The 15467-nt window shown below is 39.2% G+C and overlaps 1 protein-coding gene across 7 annotated transcripts in view; it reads left to right on the plus strand.

The window, feature by feature from the left end:
* Window positions 1-15257, plus strand: part of SKOR2 (SKI family transcriptional corepressor 2) — a 68217-nt gene extending 52960 nt beyond the window's left edge. For 6 of the 7 annotated variants that reach the window (XM_069964831.1, XM_069964832.1, XM_069964833.1 and 3 more), the window contains 6 exons: window positions 373-447; window positions 5749-5814; window positions 7710-7808; window positions 11246-11313; window positions 13706-13771; window positions 15030-15257. In XM_069964831.1, the coding sequence (XP_069820932.1) occupies window positions 373-447; window positions 5749-5814; window positions 7710-7808; window positions 11246-11313; window positions 13706-13768 (371 nt within the window). In that variant the 3' untranslated portion in view covers window positions 13769-13771; window positions 15030-15257. The remainder of the gene's footprint in view (window positions 1-372; window positions 448-5748; window positions 5815-7709; window positions 7809-11245; window positions 11314-13705; window positions 13772-15029) is intronic. The other variant, XM_069964829.1, reaches the window with a different exon arrangement.
* Window positions 15258-15467: the final 210 nt, after the last annotated feature.

Here is a 15467-nt window from a genome sequence, read left to right on the forward strand (position 1 = left end):
TTCCCATGATGTGGGTGATGTGTATCAACGAAAGGTTTTATCCGTGTTAAAATAAAAAAGTATCGCAACAATCCGGGGAGTTCCCTCAGTTTTCATTTATCTACTTTACCTGAATTATGTCTACTTCAAGAGGTGCACCCCGGTGCGATTCGATTGCAAGGCCGTACTGGATCCAAGGTCCAATTAAGGGTTGCATGGGAGTAGTGCCGGTGAATATTCTAAATTTCTGTCATCGCTAGGAACAAATACTTAATCCTGTAACTAAACACCCTGGCTTGTTGGCGCCCCCTATCCCCCAATCGCATTATATGTTTAATATAATAATAAATAATAAAAACGCCACATCTGAATTTCCATTGTGTCTCATTGCAGATAAAAGCAAAGAGATGCATTTTTACGTGACGGAATCGGACACCTCAGCGGGGGAATTCTGGAGAGAAATACCAGGTAAGATAAACTGCAACCCCCCACTTATAATAGTCCAATGGGGGGGGGGGATAGGCAAAATAATGTAAAAAAAAAAGATAAGATAAGATGGAGGTAATAGCAATCGGATTATTAATTGCGGAGGATGCATGAAAGGAGGTTTTAGGGCCAGATACAATGAGGCTGCGTGCGGAAGGCTGGAATGACAATAATTGAAATGTTCGGTACAAACCTTCTATTAAGAAGGATCACAGCTTATTGCTTTTTCGATCTGTCAGACAGACATTAAAGGTGTTTTATTGCGTCGCTCCCAACATTTATATTATCTACATGATAATGATCTCTACACAAAATGTATAATACATTTACAAAAATTACATTATACAAATTAAATGAAACCACCTTTTTACTGATTGCTAAACGTCTCCGAGGGCTTTACGGACGACGTGATTAGAACTTGTGATACTAACTTGTCTATTGCAGTGTCTTAAGGAGAGGTTTGCTTTCTTGGGAGCAGGGAATCTAATTTCCCATTTATGTAATGCAAACTGCCTTGGCTTTGACTATTCACGGTTAATTGACTGTCAAACGAGGTTGTTATCCTGAGGCAATGTCTGCAAATTTGCCTGTCAAATGAGACAGAGAGTGCAGGCAGCGGAGAGAGAGAGAGAGGCTGAGAGGGGCAGGGAGAGAGGGGAGCGCTCCACAGCCCAGAGAGGGGGGACAGGCGGGAAGGGCTTGGGGTGCAGCCAGGTTGTGTGACAGCCAGAGGCGGGGTGCCGGGCAACTGGGGGGTTAGTGGGGAAAGAAGAATACAGATAAGGCTATACAATGTATCACACACCAATCATATATCATCTGTATTATATATATATATATATATATATATATATATATATATGTACTGAGAGCATAGCTTTATATATGTACATACTTATACCTATAGGTGTATGTGTACTCACGATCTATTATGTATCTCATATTATCTGTCTCCTATCTATCTATCTATCTATCTATCTATCTATTTAATCTATATTATTATTTTATCTGTTATAATATTATTTTAGATGTATCTATTCATCTTCTTCTCTTTCTTTATATCTATCACACATAAATCTATTTATTTATTTATCCATCCATCTATCTCCTATCTATCTATCTATTTATCTATCTATCTATCTATCTATTTATCTATCTAGTATCTATCTATCTCCTATCTATCTATCTATCTATCTATCTACTATCTATCTATCTCCTATCTATTTATCTATCTAGTATCTATCTTTCTCCTATCTATCTATCTATCTATCTATCTCTCTCCTATCTATCTATCTATCTACTATCTATCTATCTACTATCTCCTATCTATCTATCTATCTATCTATCTATCTATCTATTTATTTATTTATATTTTATCTATCTATCTATCTATCTATCTATATTTTATCTATCTATCTCCTATCTATGTCCTATCTATCTATCTATCTATCTATCTATCTATCTATCTATCTATCTATCTCCTATCTATCTATCTATCTATCTATCTATCTATCTATCTATCTATCTCCTATCTATCTATCTATCTATCTATCTCCTATCTATCTATCTATTTCCTATCTATCTATCTATCTATCTATCTATCTATCTATCTATCTCCTGTCTATCTATCTATCTCCTATCTATCTATCTATCTATCTATCTATCTATCTATCTATCTATCTATCTCCTATCTATCTATCTATCTATCTATCTCCTATCTATCTATCTATCTATCTATCTATATTTTATCTATCTATCTATCTATCTATCTATCTATCTATCTATCTATATTTTATCTATCTATCTATCTATCTATCTATCTATCTATCTATCTCCTATCTATCTATCTATCTCCTATCTATCTATCTATCTATCTATCTCCTATCTATCTATCTCCTATTTATCTATCTATCTATCTATCTCCTATCTATCTATCTATCTATCTATCTCCTATCTATCTATCTATCTATCTCCTATCTATCTATCTATCTATCTATCTATCTATCTATCTATCTCCTATCTATCTATCTATCTATCTATCTGTCTATCTATCTATCTATCTATCTCCTATCTATCTATCTATCTCCTATCTATCTATCTATCTATCTATCTATCTATCTATCTATATTTTATCTATCTATCTATCTATCTATCTATCTATCTATCTATCTATCTCCTATCTATCTATCTATCTATCTCCTATCTATCTATCTATCTATCTATCTATCTATCTATCTCCTATCTATCTATCTCCTATTTATCTATCTATCTATCTATCTCCTATCTATCTATTCATCCCCTATCGCTTTAATGTACACTACTATATACATACAGTATATACAACACACATTAAATGGATTACTTGTGTAAAAAAAAAAAAAAAAAATCTGCAGAAAATCCACATTGAGTCTGGTGGGGATTTTGGTGTGGAATTTATAGATTTCCCTTTCTCCATTGTTTTCCATGGAGGAATCCACCACATTAATGAACATGCTCTACAATTTTTGTGTAGACCCAAGTCCCATTGCAGTCAGCGTCTGATGGTCTTATTGTACTTATCATCCTATGTATATGGCTGGTGTGGGATACATGACCTGATGATGCTGCAGTATTTCTCTATAATATTATAGTATAAAACTTCATTTATTTATCTTTGTTATTATCCACAACTTATCCCAGACCCTACTGTCCTGACACATGGTGATCCTCTTAGTCTTTGAATCTTCAACTGAATAGATTGTGTAGCAACAGCGCTCCTAGTGGCCAAACTCATGTACAAGTTTCTGCTCACACCAACAAGAACTGTACAGGTTATTGTGCAGAAAATATTATAAACTGTTTCTTCTAATGCTAGTCTAAAAACCTTTACATATGTATAGACTACCATTTTATTTGCTTATAGGTTATCCTTATAATTCATTCGTTTTGGTTGCGTATGTTTCCCCTATGTAATGGGGTGTTGTAAAATGTACCCATAAGTCAAGAGTTTCCTGCTGGCCTCCATCAGGCCGGTTTATGTCAGTATTAGGCTATGTTCACACAACGTCTTTTCATCTCTGTTTAAAATTACGTCCGTCATTTTGAGTCTAAAATAACAGACGTTATTTAGCAGCTTGACCTTCCCTTAGTGCACTGACTGGTGTTTGTACATTATTTTAGTTTGGGGTTATTAATTGGACTTTGAATGCGGCTTAATTGAAAAGTCCATTGAATTTAATAGTAAAAACGGAGACAGAACGGTGACAAAAGGAAAACTGTGTGTGAACTACAAATAAAACACGTCCGCTGTTTGCAAAAGACGTCCGAAAATAATGATCATGTTCATTATCTTGGCGCCCGCGGCAAAAACGTCCGTTATTTAATACCATGTGTGCATTGGACGTCTGTCTTCCCATTGACTTTAATGTATTGCCATTGCAGTCAGTTAAATCTCGGCAAAAACGGACGTTATTTTAAATAAGAAAATCGTCCGTCTTTTCTATATTTTTGACGTTGTGTGAACATAGCCTTATACCAGTATTATATGTCAGGATTATATTATTGCTTTCAGAAGTATCCAGTAAAAGGCTATGTTCACACAACGTTTAACAGCGTCCGTTGCATAGCAAACAGCCGGCCGCCAGGCTGCACTCTGTATCGGCTGCAGGAACGTTCTTTTTTCCCAATTCAGTGAACAGCATCCGGAAATAATGTACAGGCACATTATTCTAACGCCCGTTCTAAAGATCGGGCGTTAGAATAACGATGTGTGAACACAACGGGCGACATTGCATTGACTTCAATGCAATGTCGCCCCTGCAGTAAAGAACGGACGCTGAGGCAATTGCAATCAGCGTCCGGTCTTTACTTAAAAATGAAGTTGTGCGAACATAGCCAAACAATGTATATAATGGGAGCCTATAGGCGGTCAATGCCACTCCATGCCTATACATTGGTATCTGTTAAAGGAATACATTGAGGGTATACATTGCCAATACATACCACAGATGGACAGGGTAAAGTACAATAAGAAACAAGCCTCACTCATAATATTGAAATCAAAGGAGGACTTTAAAACAGCACCCCTAGTGGCCAAACCTTGGCAAACATCTAGACCTGAATATTACCCAATTATTCTATAGCAACATCATATACTACTAGGGTAGAAGAAGGTTATGTTCACCCTGGAGAGCCTTACATATCCATATATTACATGGATAGTGCATTGAGTTCAATACAAACTGTGCAATACTTTATCTCTCCTGTGGTGGCGCTGCAGGAAAATTAAACACTTGCTACAAAGTTTCTGCTACAGCCGATCATTAGGGGTCCCAGGGCAGAATCCCAATTCCAACCTTGAAATCCATATAAGTTTTATTTTTATACTTTAATTATTTTTAATTTATTTTATTGTATTTTTTTTCGTCTATCTTACATGGATTTTTTTTATATTTTATCCCCCCACCCCCATTCCATTTTATTTTACCAATTTTTTCCATTTTTCTACAATGGGCCAGGACTAGGTTCCACATAAGTTTACTATACGTTATAATAAGATTTTTTTTTTTTCTTACTTTTAGTCCTCCCCAATACATTTCAGGCCCCATATAAGAATTCCACCGGCTGAGCTGATGCAGTAATCATTTTGCCGCTTTCCTGTTGCAAAGTCCTCATTGCAGTTTTTATATATACATAAAGTTAATGTCGAATCCCACAAAATAACAAGAACAAAAAAAAAAAAAACAGCAAAAAATAAAAACCTTAGATAGCGGGACATCTGCACTCATAACGCGTTTAATTAACTTTTGCATCATGTTCTCAGTGGGTCACGAGCGAAATTCTGATCTTTCTCTATCTTTACTTTAATAACTTGTTGAAATGTTGGCATAAAAGGCAGAATATAAAAATTCCAAGTAAAGACATAAAACGCCTCGAAGCCTCCCCCCCCCCCCAACCCCCCCACTAACAGATGCCAATATCTTTTCTGACAGCCAACACTAAACATGTAAAAAGCTACACAAAGAAGCGAGAGAGCGGCGGTGGTTAATCCAACGAGCGCAAGCCGTAACCTCATCCCCGCCTGTGGCAACGCGCCACACTGAATGGGCCCTTAAAGTGAAATTTATGTCGCCTCTTCTCTGCCTGTGAAACTGTTTTAATCTTGAAAAAGGCAATTACGCCGCGGCCATAAAGGCGGACGCGGAAGGGGGGGGGGGACGGAGAAAAAAAAAATGTGAAAAAAACAAAGTCAACAAACTCGTTAAAGTGGTGTTTTTTTTATTTTTGTTTTTGTATTGTCTTTAGGAGAAGCCAGTCAAGAGAACAGTTCATCACATCCTCTAAAGAAGGACATGGGGAGCATGGGCAAAGGTACGTCCTCGCATAGACTAACAATATGACACGGCTCGCTGATATTGTTATGGCGCACATGACCAAAAGACTTCCCGACGTAGTAGAGACTGCGGCAGGTAGCATAAAAATACAAAATATATATATATATATATATATATTAAAAAAAAAAGAGGTCCCATAGCAAAGGCCAAGCGTGCTCCCATTGTAGTGCCCATTTTTGCCTACCTTTCCATGGCCACCCATACTAAAATAGACTTGGGACCAACCACAGTAGACTCTCCAGCATGTCGCAGAAGTCATGTTCTCTGCTCCCTGGACAACCCCTTTAAAAAGGTTTTCCATCTCATTAAAGGGGTTATCCAGCGCTACAAAAACATGGCCACTTTCTGCCAGAGACAGCCCCACTCTTGTCTCTAGCTTTTGCTGCTTAGTTCCATTGAAGTGAATGGAGCTTAATTGCAAACCGCACCTGAACTGGAGACAAGAGTCGTGCTGTCTCTGAAAGAAAGCGGACATGTTTTTGTAGCACTGGATAACCCCTTTTAGGATGATATCACTAGGATATGCAGTCACTTTCTCCAATTTCTAGGACCCCCACCTAACCTAAGACTGCATGCTTTTGACCTGCACTGTGGCCCCTAGGGGACCTGGTCATGCAGATATTTTCCGGGTCATCAATGTATTAGGGTACAGGCCACCACTGCAGCTACCTGATGTCGATAAAATGATGCCCTCATGTGGTAGTCTTGGTCTTACTAGAAAAATTGTAGTATTAGCCATATGCCCATTGACCACTGTACACATGGGTGCAATTTCATGGCACTTAAAGGGAACATGTAACATTGAAAATGCAGTCCATTTAGCAGGACCTGTGTTATAGAGCAGGAGGAGCTGAGTAGATTGATATATAGCTTAGTGGGGAAAGATTCAACATAACTTGTAATTTATTCATGTAAACCTCTGCTCATTCTAGGCTAAGTAGTCATGTGGGCGGTCCTACTCTGTGACTGACAGCTTTCTGTATGTACACTTATACCACTTATACGCAGATAGCAAACCTATATATCAATCTGCTTAGCTCCCTCCCCTCTATAGCATGATGCCTGCAGACTGGACTGGATTTTCAGTGTGGAAGGTTCCCTTTAAGGCAGCCCCACACATAACTTCATGTGCTCAGAATGGAAAGAGAAAGGGTAAAAGCTGATGCCAGACTTCTCTCCTAGAATTTATTACAATTGTATCAAGTCTAAGCAATCAGACCACTAAATGGTGACTGGGATGCATCACTGCAATTCACATTCAGGAGTCTGGGAAAGCTGGATGATGGCCTCTGCAATGGCGGCCATATTGTTTATGCCAGTCATTTCTCAGCTATGCTCATAAAGGACGGACAAGGTCGCGGGTAAAGCCCAAGACCGGCCCAGTCGACTACAGACAGCCAGATGTGATCTCTTCCTTCTTTCTTAGAGGTTGAACACATTAGCGTCCATTATTTGCCTTCATTACGGTACTGACACGGCCCTTTTAAATACTGACATTAACCCCTTCCTTGCCAGAGGCTGGAAACCCATCAGTCATAGATTGCAGCTCGCCGCTGGCCGCATCCGGCTGAAAGGGTTAGCGGCAAAGTTAGGCAGGTAACCGGCTTATGAACCATATTTTACGCTTGACAAGCTACGTATGAATAATATATAGAGGCTGGGTGGATATAATTGAGATTAATGCATGCGTATCAATCAATACATGACACGGTAATATAATACTTTAAAATAATATATTGCATTGATTTATATTCATGGGTTTTTGCATCAGACCTCGCCCTGCCCACACAACACTTTAGGGTTTTTTTTATTTTTATTTTATTTTTTTTTCATTCGTCAATTGTAATAGAATTGTTTTTCCTTTTTTTCTAGAAGAACTTCAAAAAGTTTTATTTGAACAAATAGATCTAAGGAGGAGACTGGAACAGGAATTTCAAGTGTTAAAGGGGACGCCATCATTTCCAGTTTTCAGTAAGGATAATATATTATGATGATGATGATGATGATGATGATGGTCAGTAGTACTGCATATCTTGCTTTACTTTGCCCCCAGGTCAGGGCTGAGTGGTAACTTTGGTCATATATGTTGGACATATTGTGGTTGTATGGAATAATATACACTACAGAAGAGAAGCCGCCTTGGTAGCTGTTCATAGAAATGAAAATTCACAGAAACTTATAAGTTCAGTTCAGTCTCCCTGAGTGGCTAAAATTGTGCCGCCCTGTGGGTGCAGGCACAAGAATATTATGAGGACAGCTAAGGATTTTACTCATAACCAATGTAGATGCAGATAGATAGATAGATAATAGATAGATAGATAGGAGATAGATAGATAGATAGATAGATAGATAGGAGATAGATAGATAGATAGATAGATAGATAGATAGATAGGAGATAGATAGATAGATAGATAGACAGGAGATAGATAGATAGGAGATAGATAGATAGATAGATAGATAGATAGATAGATAGATAGATAGATAGGAGATAGATAGATAGATAGATAGATAGATAGATAGATAATACATAGATAGATAGATAGATAGATAGATAGATAGATAGGAGATAGATAGATAGATAGATAGATAGATAGATAGATAGGAGATAGATAGATAGATAGATAGATAGATAGATAGATAGATAATACATAGATAGATAGATAGATAGATAGATAGATAGATAGATAGATAGGAGATAGATAGATAGGAGATAGATAATAGATAGATAGATAGATAGATAGATAGATAGATAGATAGATAGGAGATAGATAGATAGATAGATAGATAGATAGATAGATAGATAATAGATAGATAGATAGATAGGAGATAGATAGATAGGAGATAGATAGATAGACAGATAGATAGATAGGAGATAGATAGATAGGAGATAGATAATAGATAGATAGATAGGAGATAGATAGATAGATAGATAGATAGATAGATAGGAGATAGATAGATAGATAGATAGATAGATAGATAGATAGATAATAGATAGATAGATAGATAGATAGATAGATAGATAGGAAATAGATATAGATAGATAATAGATAGATAGATAGATAGATAGATAGATAGGAGATAGATAGATAGATAGATAGATAGATAGATAGGAGATAGATAGGAGATAGATAGGAGATAGATAGATAGATAGATAGATAGATAGATAGATAGGAGATAGATAGAAAGATGATAGATAGATAGATAGATAGATAGATAGATAGATAGATAGATAGATAGATAGATAGATAGAAGATAGATAGAAAGATGATAGATAGATAGATAGATAGATAGATAGATAGATAGATAGATAGGAGATAGATAGATAGATAGATAGGAGATAGATAGATAGATAGATAGATAGATAGATAGGAGATAGATAGATAGATAGATAGGAGATAGATAGATAGATAGATAGATAGATAGATAGATAGATAGATAGATAGGAGATAGATAGATAGATAGGAGATAGATAGGAGATATTCCTATCCTCTATGATATGCAAAACAGGAGTCCGTGGAGCCTCGGTTGCGAGTCTCAAAACACGGGATAGCCAGATATCTCTAGCCTGTTGCCACGGGGTGCCTCCATGATAGGGAGAGCACCACACCACCCTGATAAATAGCCCCTTAAGTCCCACTCGGTTGCAAGTATTGGAACATAAATAGGGAAACACCAGGGTATCCCCTATGATACCTATAAGAGATTTCGCTCTTTGTACCTCTCAGTATGGTAGGCTTCACCCTGATGGATTGTTAAGTGACGTTATGACTTATTTACAGGGTTTGGTTGTAGATGAGGATGTATTACTACTACAAGCTAATAGGGAGGGTGAGGGTGGGACACTCCCTATAGAGGGACCCCAACGCATTTAACCAGTCAAAGACTAAAGGAGTAGTCTAGATGGCCTCCATAGAGACTGGTAGGCTTCTCCCGGTTAGGCAGCTGCTTGGTTCTGGGTGGGGGTCCCATTAGGGATTGCACTGTCTCCATAGTGGGGTATTGTGGATGAGAAAGTCCAAGCCCAGCACACAAGGAGTTAATGTTTGTCTTAGAGCTTTATTAAGCGATTGAGAGGCTTCTCCATCAGGACCTATATCTTGTATGTGTTATACATATCCCTCCTTCCCATGAGAGCCCTCTGAGAGCTTCCTCGCCTCGCAGACAATTGTCTCATTGCTTCCTGTTTAGCCAATGAGGTTGGTTAAGAGAAGAGAGGCGGCTGTTTAATGTGCGCTCTCAGATGTTCCCTCCATTATCAGGAGCCTCTGCTCTGGGCCAACCATGATGTACACTCCAGGAGACAAGTCCAGTGGAGAATTTATTACCTGTCAGATGGGGAAAGAACCTAGCCTACACTTACCTGGTGTAACTGGCAGCTCAGGGGTCATTGTAAAGGGGTATTCCCATCTGGATATTTATGGCCTATCCAGAATCCCTTTAAATGTCATCCCTACATATAGTTGCTATGGTACAACTTTTTTCTACTTTCCTGCAAAAACAGTGCCACCCTGTCCTCAGGTTGTGTGTGGTACTGCAAATCAACTCTATATATAACATCCTAACTGAGGACAGGTGTGGTGCTGTTTCTGGAAGAAAGCGATTATGTTTTTGTAACCCTGGATAACTCCTTTAAAGGGGTAGTTTACCAAAAATGTTTATAAATCAACTAGTACCAAAGATTTGTAAATTACTTCTATTAAAAAAAAAATCTCCAGTCTTCCAGTACTTATCAGCTGCTGTATGTCTTGTAGGAAGTGGTGTATTCTCTTCAGTATGACACAGCGCTCTCTGCTGCCACCTCTGTCCAGAGCAGTAACAAATCCCCATAGAAAACCTCTCCTGCTCTGGACAGTTCCTGACGTGGACAGAGGTGGCAGCAGAGAGCACTGTGTCAGACTGGAAAGAATACACCACTTCCTACAGGACACACAGCAGCTGATAAGTACTTGAAGACTTGACATTTTTTTTTTTAAATAGAAGTAAAATATAAATCTCTGGCACTTTTTGGCACCAGTTGATTTGAAAGGAAAAAAAATTGCAAACTTCCACTTTAAGTTCTACATGGATAACACTACTGAGACCATTACCTTGTAGTTAAAAGTTTTAAAGGGTAAGCTAATAAGAACCAGTGGCTTATTCTCTCCTGTCCTGGACATGAAGGCACTACATCAGGGGCGTCAAACTCACGACCCTCCAGCTGTTGTAAAACTACAATTTCCATCATGTCGGCACAGCCAAAGCTTTAGCTACCCAGGCATGATGGGAATTGTAGTTTTGCAACAGCTGGAGGGCCATGAGTTATGACCATGGGGTCTGTCATCCAGGGGGACTGTCTAGGGATGAAGGGATCAGCATGATGATGTGACTTGTGGTCCTCCATAGTATTAACACTTCACTTTCCTTTACAGATAACTTCCATGACCAAATGAAGAGAGAGCTCGCATACAGAGAGGAGATGGTCCAGCAATTACAGATTGTAAGTGACAACACACGTTACTGACTATCCTTCTCCCATAGGATACAGCTCCTGTATTCTGCTGTTATATTACGCTCCACTCCAAGTAATATAGCTGGACCTAGGCATAAGATAGCATGGGATAGCTGGTATACATCCAAACATTGCTGAACTACAACTCCCAGCATGCCTTCGGCTGTCCAGGTATGCTGGGACTTGTAGTTTTGCAACAGCTGGAAAGCCGTAGATTTGGGAACACTGCATCAGAGGTATAAATCCCCCCAAATCAGGCAGACGCCCAATTCTGTATCGCAACGCACACAAATTAGACGTCTGGTACCTAGAATGGGAGAGGAATATCAGCTTGCTATAAACCTGCAGCGCCATCTAGTGTTCATTTTCAAATTTGCACATACAGGGGGAAAAAATTTGAATGTTAAAGAATTTTTCTTGAATGTTTTTAGCGTTTAACACTTAGAGGCAAAATCTCAGCTAGTGAAAGGTGTGATATCATACCTTACACTGATGTCAGAGAGTACATATCAAGCTTACTTATAAATGGTAAGGAGGATAGGACATGCCAGGATACCATTAGATGCTGCTGAGGCTTATTATAAAGCATGAGGGCAGGGTTTTATTTGATGTAAATTGACAGTAGATGTGAAATAAAGCAAGTTTGCAATTTACATTCATTATTATTATTATTATTAATATTATTATTATTATTTGGTTGTTATCATGATGTAAAACAAAGATATACTTACAAAAAATCCAGGTGCAGTCTCCTGAAGCTTATTAGTTTTGTGCTGGTTGAAAAAAAAGACTAAACCCATGAACTCTGACCTGTACAGAGAGTCATGGCTCATTGTGTCCGTCAATCACATGACTGCCTTCTCTGTGACAGCGCTCAGATGACCTGGGATACACAGGACTTCATGTATGTAGAATTCTTGAAAGGAACAAAAAAGAGTCTAAAAGAGGAAGTTCAGTGTTTTCAATGATAAATCAAATAAATGAATACATTTTATAGACTGATAAATTGTACATAGGTAATTCATCTCTCAGCTGAGAAGTGATACAATTTTATTCAGTCTCGACAATGCTCTGTGAGCTCTACAGCCTGGACTCTAGACTGATACATTGTACATAGCTAGTCCTGCTCTCAGCTGAGAAGTAATACAATTGTGTCCAGTCTAGACAATGCTCTGTGAGCTCTACAACCTGGACTCCAGACTGATACATTGTACATAGCTAGTCCTGCTCTCAGCTGAGGATACAATTGTATCCAGTCTAGACAATGCTCTGTGAGCTCTGCAGCCTGGACTCCAGACTGATACATTGTACATAGCTAGTCCTGCTCTCAGCTGAGGATACAATTGTATCCAGTCTAGACAATGCTCTGTGAGCTCTACAGCCTGGACTCCTGACTGATACATTGTACATAGCTAGTCCTGCTCTCAGCTGAGAAGTGATACAATTGTATCCAGTCTAGACAATGCTCTGTGAGCTCTACAGCCTGGACTCCAGACTGATATATTGTACTTAGCTAGTCCTGCTCTCAGCTGAAGAGTGATACAGTTGTATCCAGTCTAGACAATGCTCTGTGAGCTCTACAGCCTGGACTTCAGACTGATACAGTTTAACTACATTGCTTATTTGAAGCCATGAGGCCAGAAGAAATGTTTGTATTGCTGATGTATGTAGTTTAGTATTTAGTCTTATTTATTATTTAGTTTAACCCCTAGACGACCCTGGACGTAAATGTATGTCCTGGCCGCCAGTCACCAGACCGTACATTTACGTCCTGGGTGTCTAAGGTGCTGTTAATGACAGGCTGTACTGATCTCGCTGCAGCCTGTCATTAACCCCTTAAACGCCCCTCCCCCAATAAAGATTTAATTCACCACCCCCCATCCCATTATGTAAATAAAACATAAGAAAATAATTAAATAAATAAACATATTATATGGCCTATCCAATAAAATATAACAATCGTCATCCCGTATGGCGAACGGCGTAAACGAAAAGAGGGATAAAATCATCAGGATTAGCGATTTTTTTTAAATTTACATTATAAATAAAAAAAAAAAAAGTGATCAAAACGTCCGATCGACGCAAATATGATATTAATAGAAAGTAGAGATCATGGCGCAAAAAATGACACCACATACAGCCCTGCAGGTGGAAAAACTAAAACCGTTATAGTCAGAGAGGAAGGTAAGAGACATACTTTTCTCCTCGGCATCTCCTGTGCAACAGGGAAATATAGATTTGTCTAACCTGCAGATAGTTCCCCTTTAAATAAGTTATATTAATCCCTACCATGTCCCCTATGTATGACTATATGCTTTAAATATCATTAATATAAAGTGTGATCGAGATCTCCAACTGCAATGTGTTTCTATTCCCACAGATCCCTTATGCCGCCAGCTTAATAAGAAAAGAAAAACTCGGCACTCACCTGAGCAAAAGCTAAAAGGTAAGAGAATCCTCTATGAAAGCTGAGGGTCCATAGGGACCATAGTATATCAACCTATATTTTGGCACTAAACCAGTGCTATGGGCTAGTCATGTAACCTAGACTCAGGTAGCTAGACTCACACAACATTTCCGCCTTTGAGTTGCTATACAGTAATAAAGAGTTTAGTCTAGCGTTCCCAACCTATAGCCCTCCAGCTATTTAAAAACTACAACTCCCATCATGCCCTGACAGCTGTAGGCTGAGGACTTAAAAAAAATATCTTATTAGTGAAAAATACCTCTAGCTCTTATAATCAGACTTGTAAAAAAAAAAAAAAATGCTCAAGTCCGTCTCCAGGTTGATGAGCTCTCTGATTAATCAGGTTACAGCTGCCCATAGAAGTCTATGGTGAGAGAGGGGGAGGGGGAGGAAGGAGGAGACTGCAGCAGCTTGTAGTGAGTGTTATATCTGGATTTACAGCTAATATGCTCTATAATGTCCTCCGTGCTGCTGCTGCTTCTGAGAGTGTGCTAAAGAGAATTAAGTCAGAGACATAAAACAGGATTTCCTCTTCTAAGTGTGCAGTGTATGTGAGATATTATAGAGCAGGGGTGCACTACTTGTGGTCCTCCAGCTGTTGCAAAACTAGAATACCCATCATGCCTGGTCATCCTTTGGATAATCAGCAGGGCCAGACTGGGACTTAAAACCAGCCTTGGCCCCGTAGGCGATACAGATATATGTAATACCCCTGTAGATAATTGCCCCCCCCCCTTCCTACTAAAAAGCAGCCTTGGCCTGTAGGTAGTCCCTTTGTAAGTAATCCCCCCAGTAGGTAATTGCCACCCCTTTCCTATTTAAAAGCAGCCTTGGCCCTGTAGGCAATACCCTTGTAGGTATCCCCCCATGTAGAGTAATTCTCTCCCCTCCTTCTTGTAATCCATCCTGGTAATGGCACCCTGCCTCAAGACCAACTTGATCCTGGTGATGTGCAGAGAAATAACACAAGGAGACAGATAAGACTAGACAAAAAGGGACTGGTCCATCTGGCATTTGCCGGAAATTCCAGATGGCCAGTCCAGCCCTGATATCCATGCATGATGGGAATTGTAGGGTGGCAGTTTGGGCACCCCTGTTATACCAGATAGGCTAATCCCACTAGCTCGGGTACAATTGAAAAGTAGAGATGGCGCCTATAGAAGGGAAAACTATACTTATACTATATGACAGCCTATCCTTACACTTTACATATCTAATTTCTCCTTTTCTCTTTCAGCCAAGAGTTGCTGCACCATCTCGACTTTTTGTAAGATAATCAATCACCTCCTTGAACTTGTACAAAGACTTTAAACCAGGACTTTTCATGTAAAAACTGGTTCCTTGAGAACACGAGTGACCATGGACACTATGGACAGCTGATTCTAAGGAGTAGCAGAGACTACTACACCCACAAGCACCCACCGTGGTGGTACCAAAGTATGTGTGACCACAGAACATGCACTAAGACGCCCAGGGCGGGACGTTATTGAGTGACTGGAGGGGGCAGAGTGGGGGGGGGGGGGGGGGTGCCTTACTCTGGATCTCCACACTGTGTACCATAGCAGCGTCGCCCTCTGCTGGCTCAAGTCTACACCGGCATTGGTCCAGGACTGGACAATGACTGATGCCGGAGCCTCTGTCATTTTACTCTGCCTGCTGTATGGGATAAGCCGTA

Source organism: Dendropsophus ebraccatus, chromosome 3 (genome assembly GCF_027789765.1).
Source record: "Dendropsophus ebraccatus isolate aDenEbr1 chromosome 3, aDenEbr1.pat, whole genome shotgun sequence".
Classification (NCBI taxonomy): Eukaryota; Metazoa; Chordata; class Amphibia; order Anura; family Hylidae; genus Dendropsophus; species Dendropsophus ebraccatus.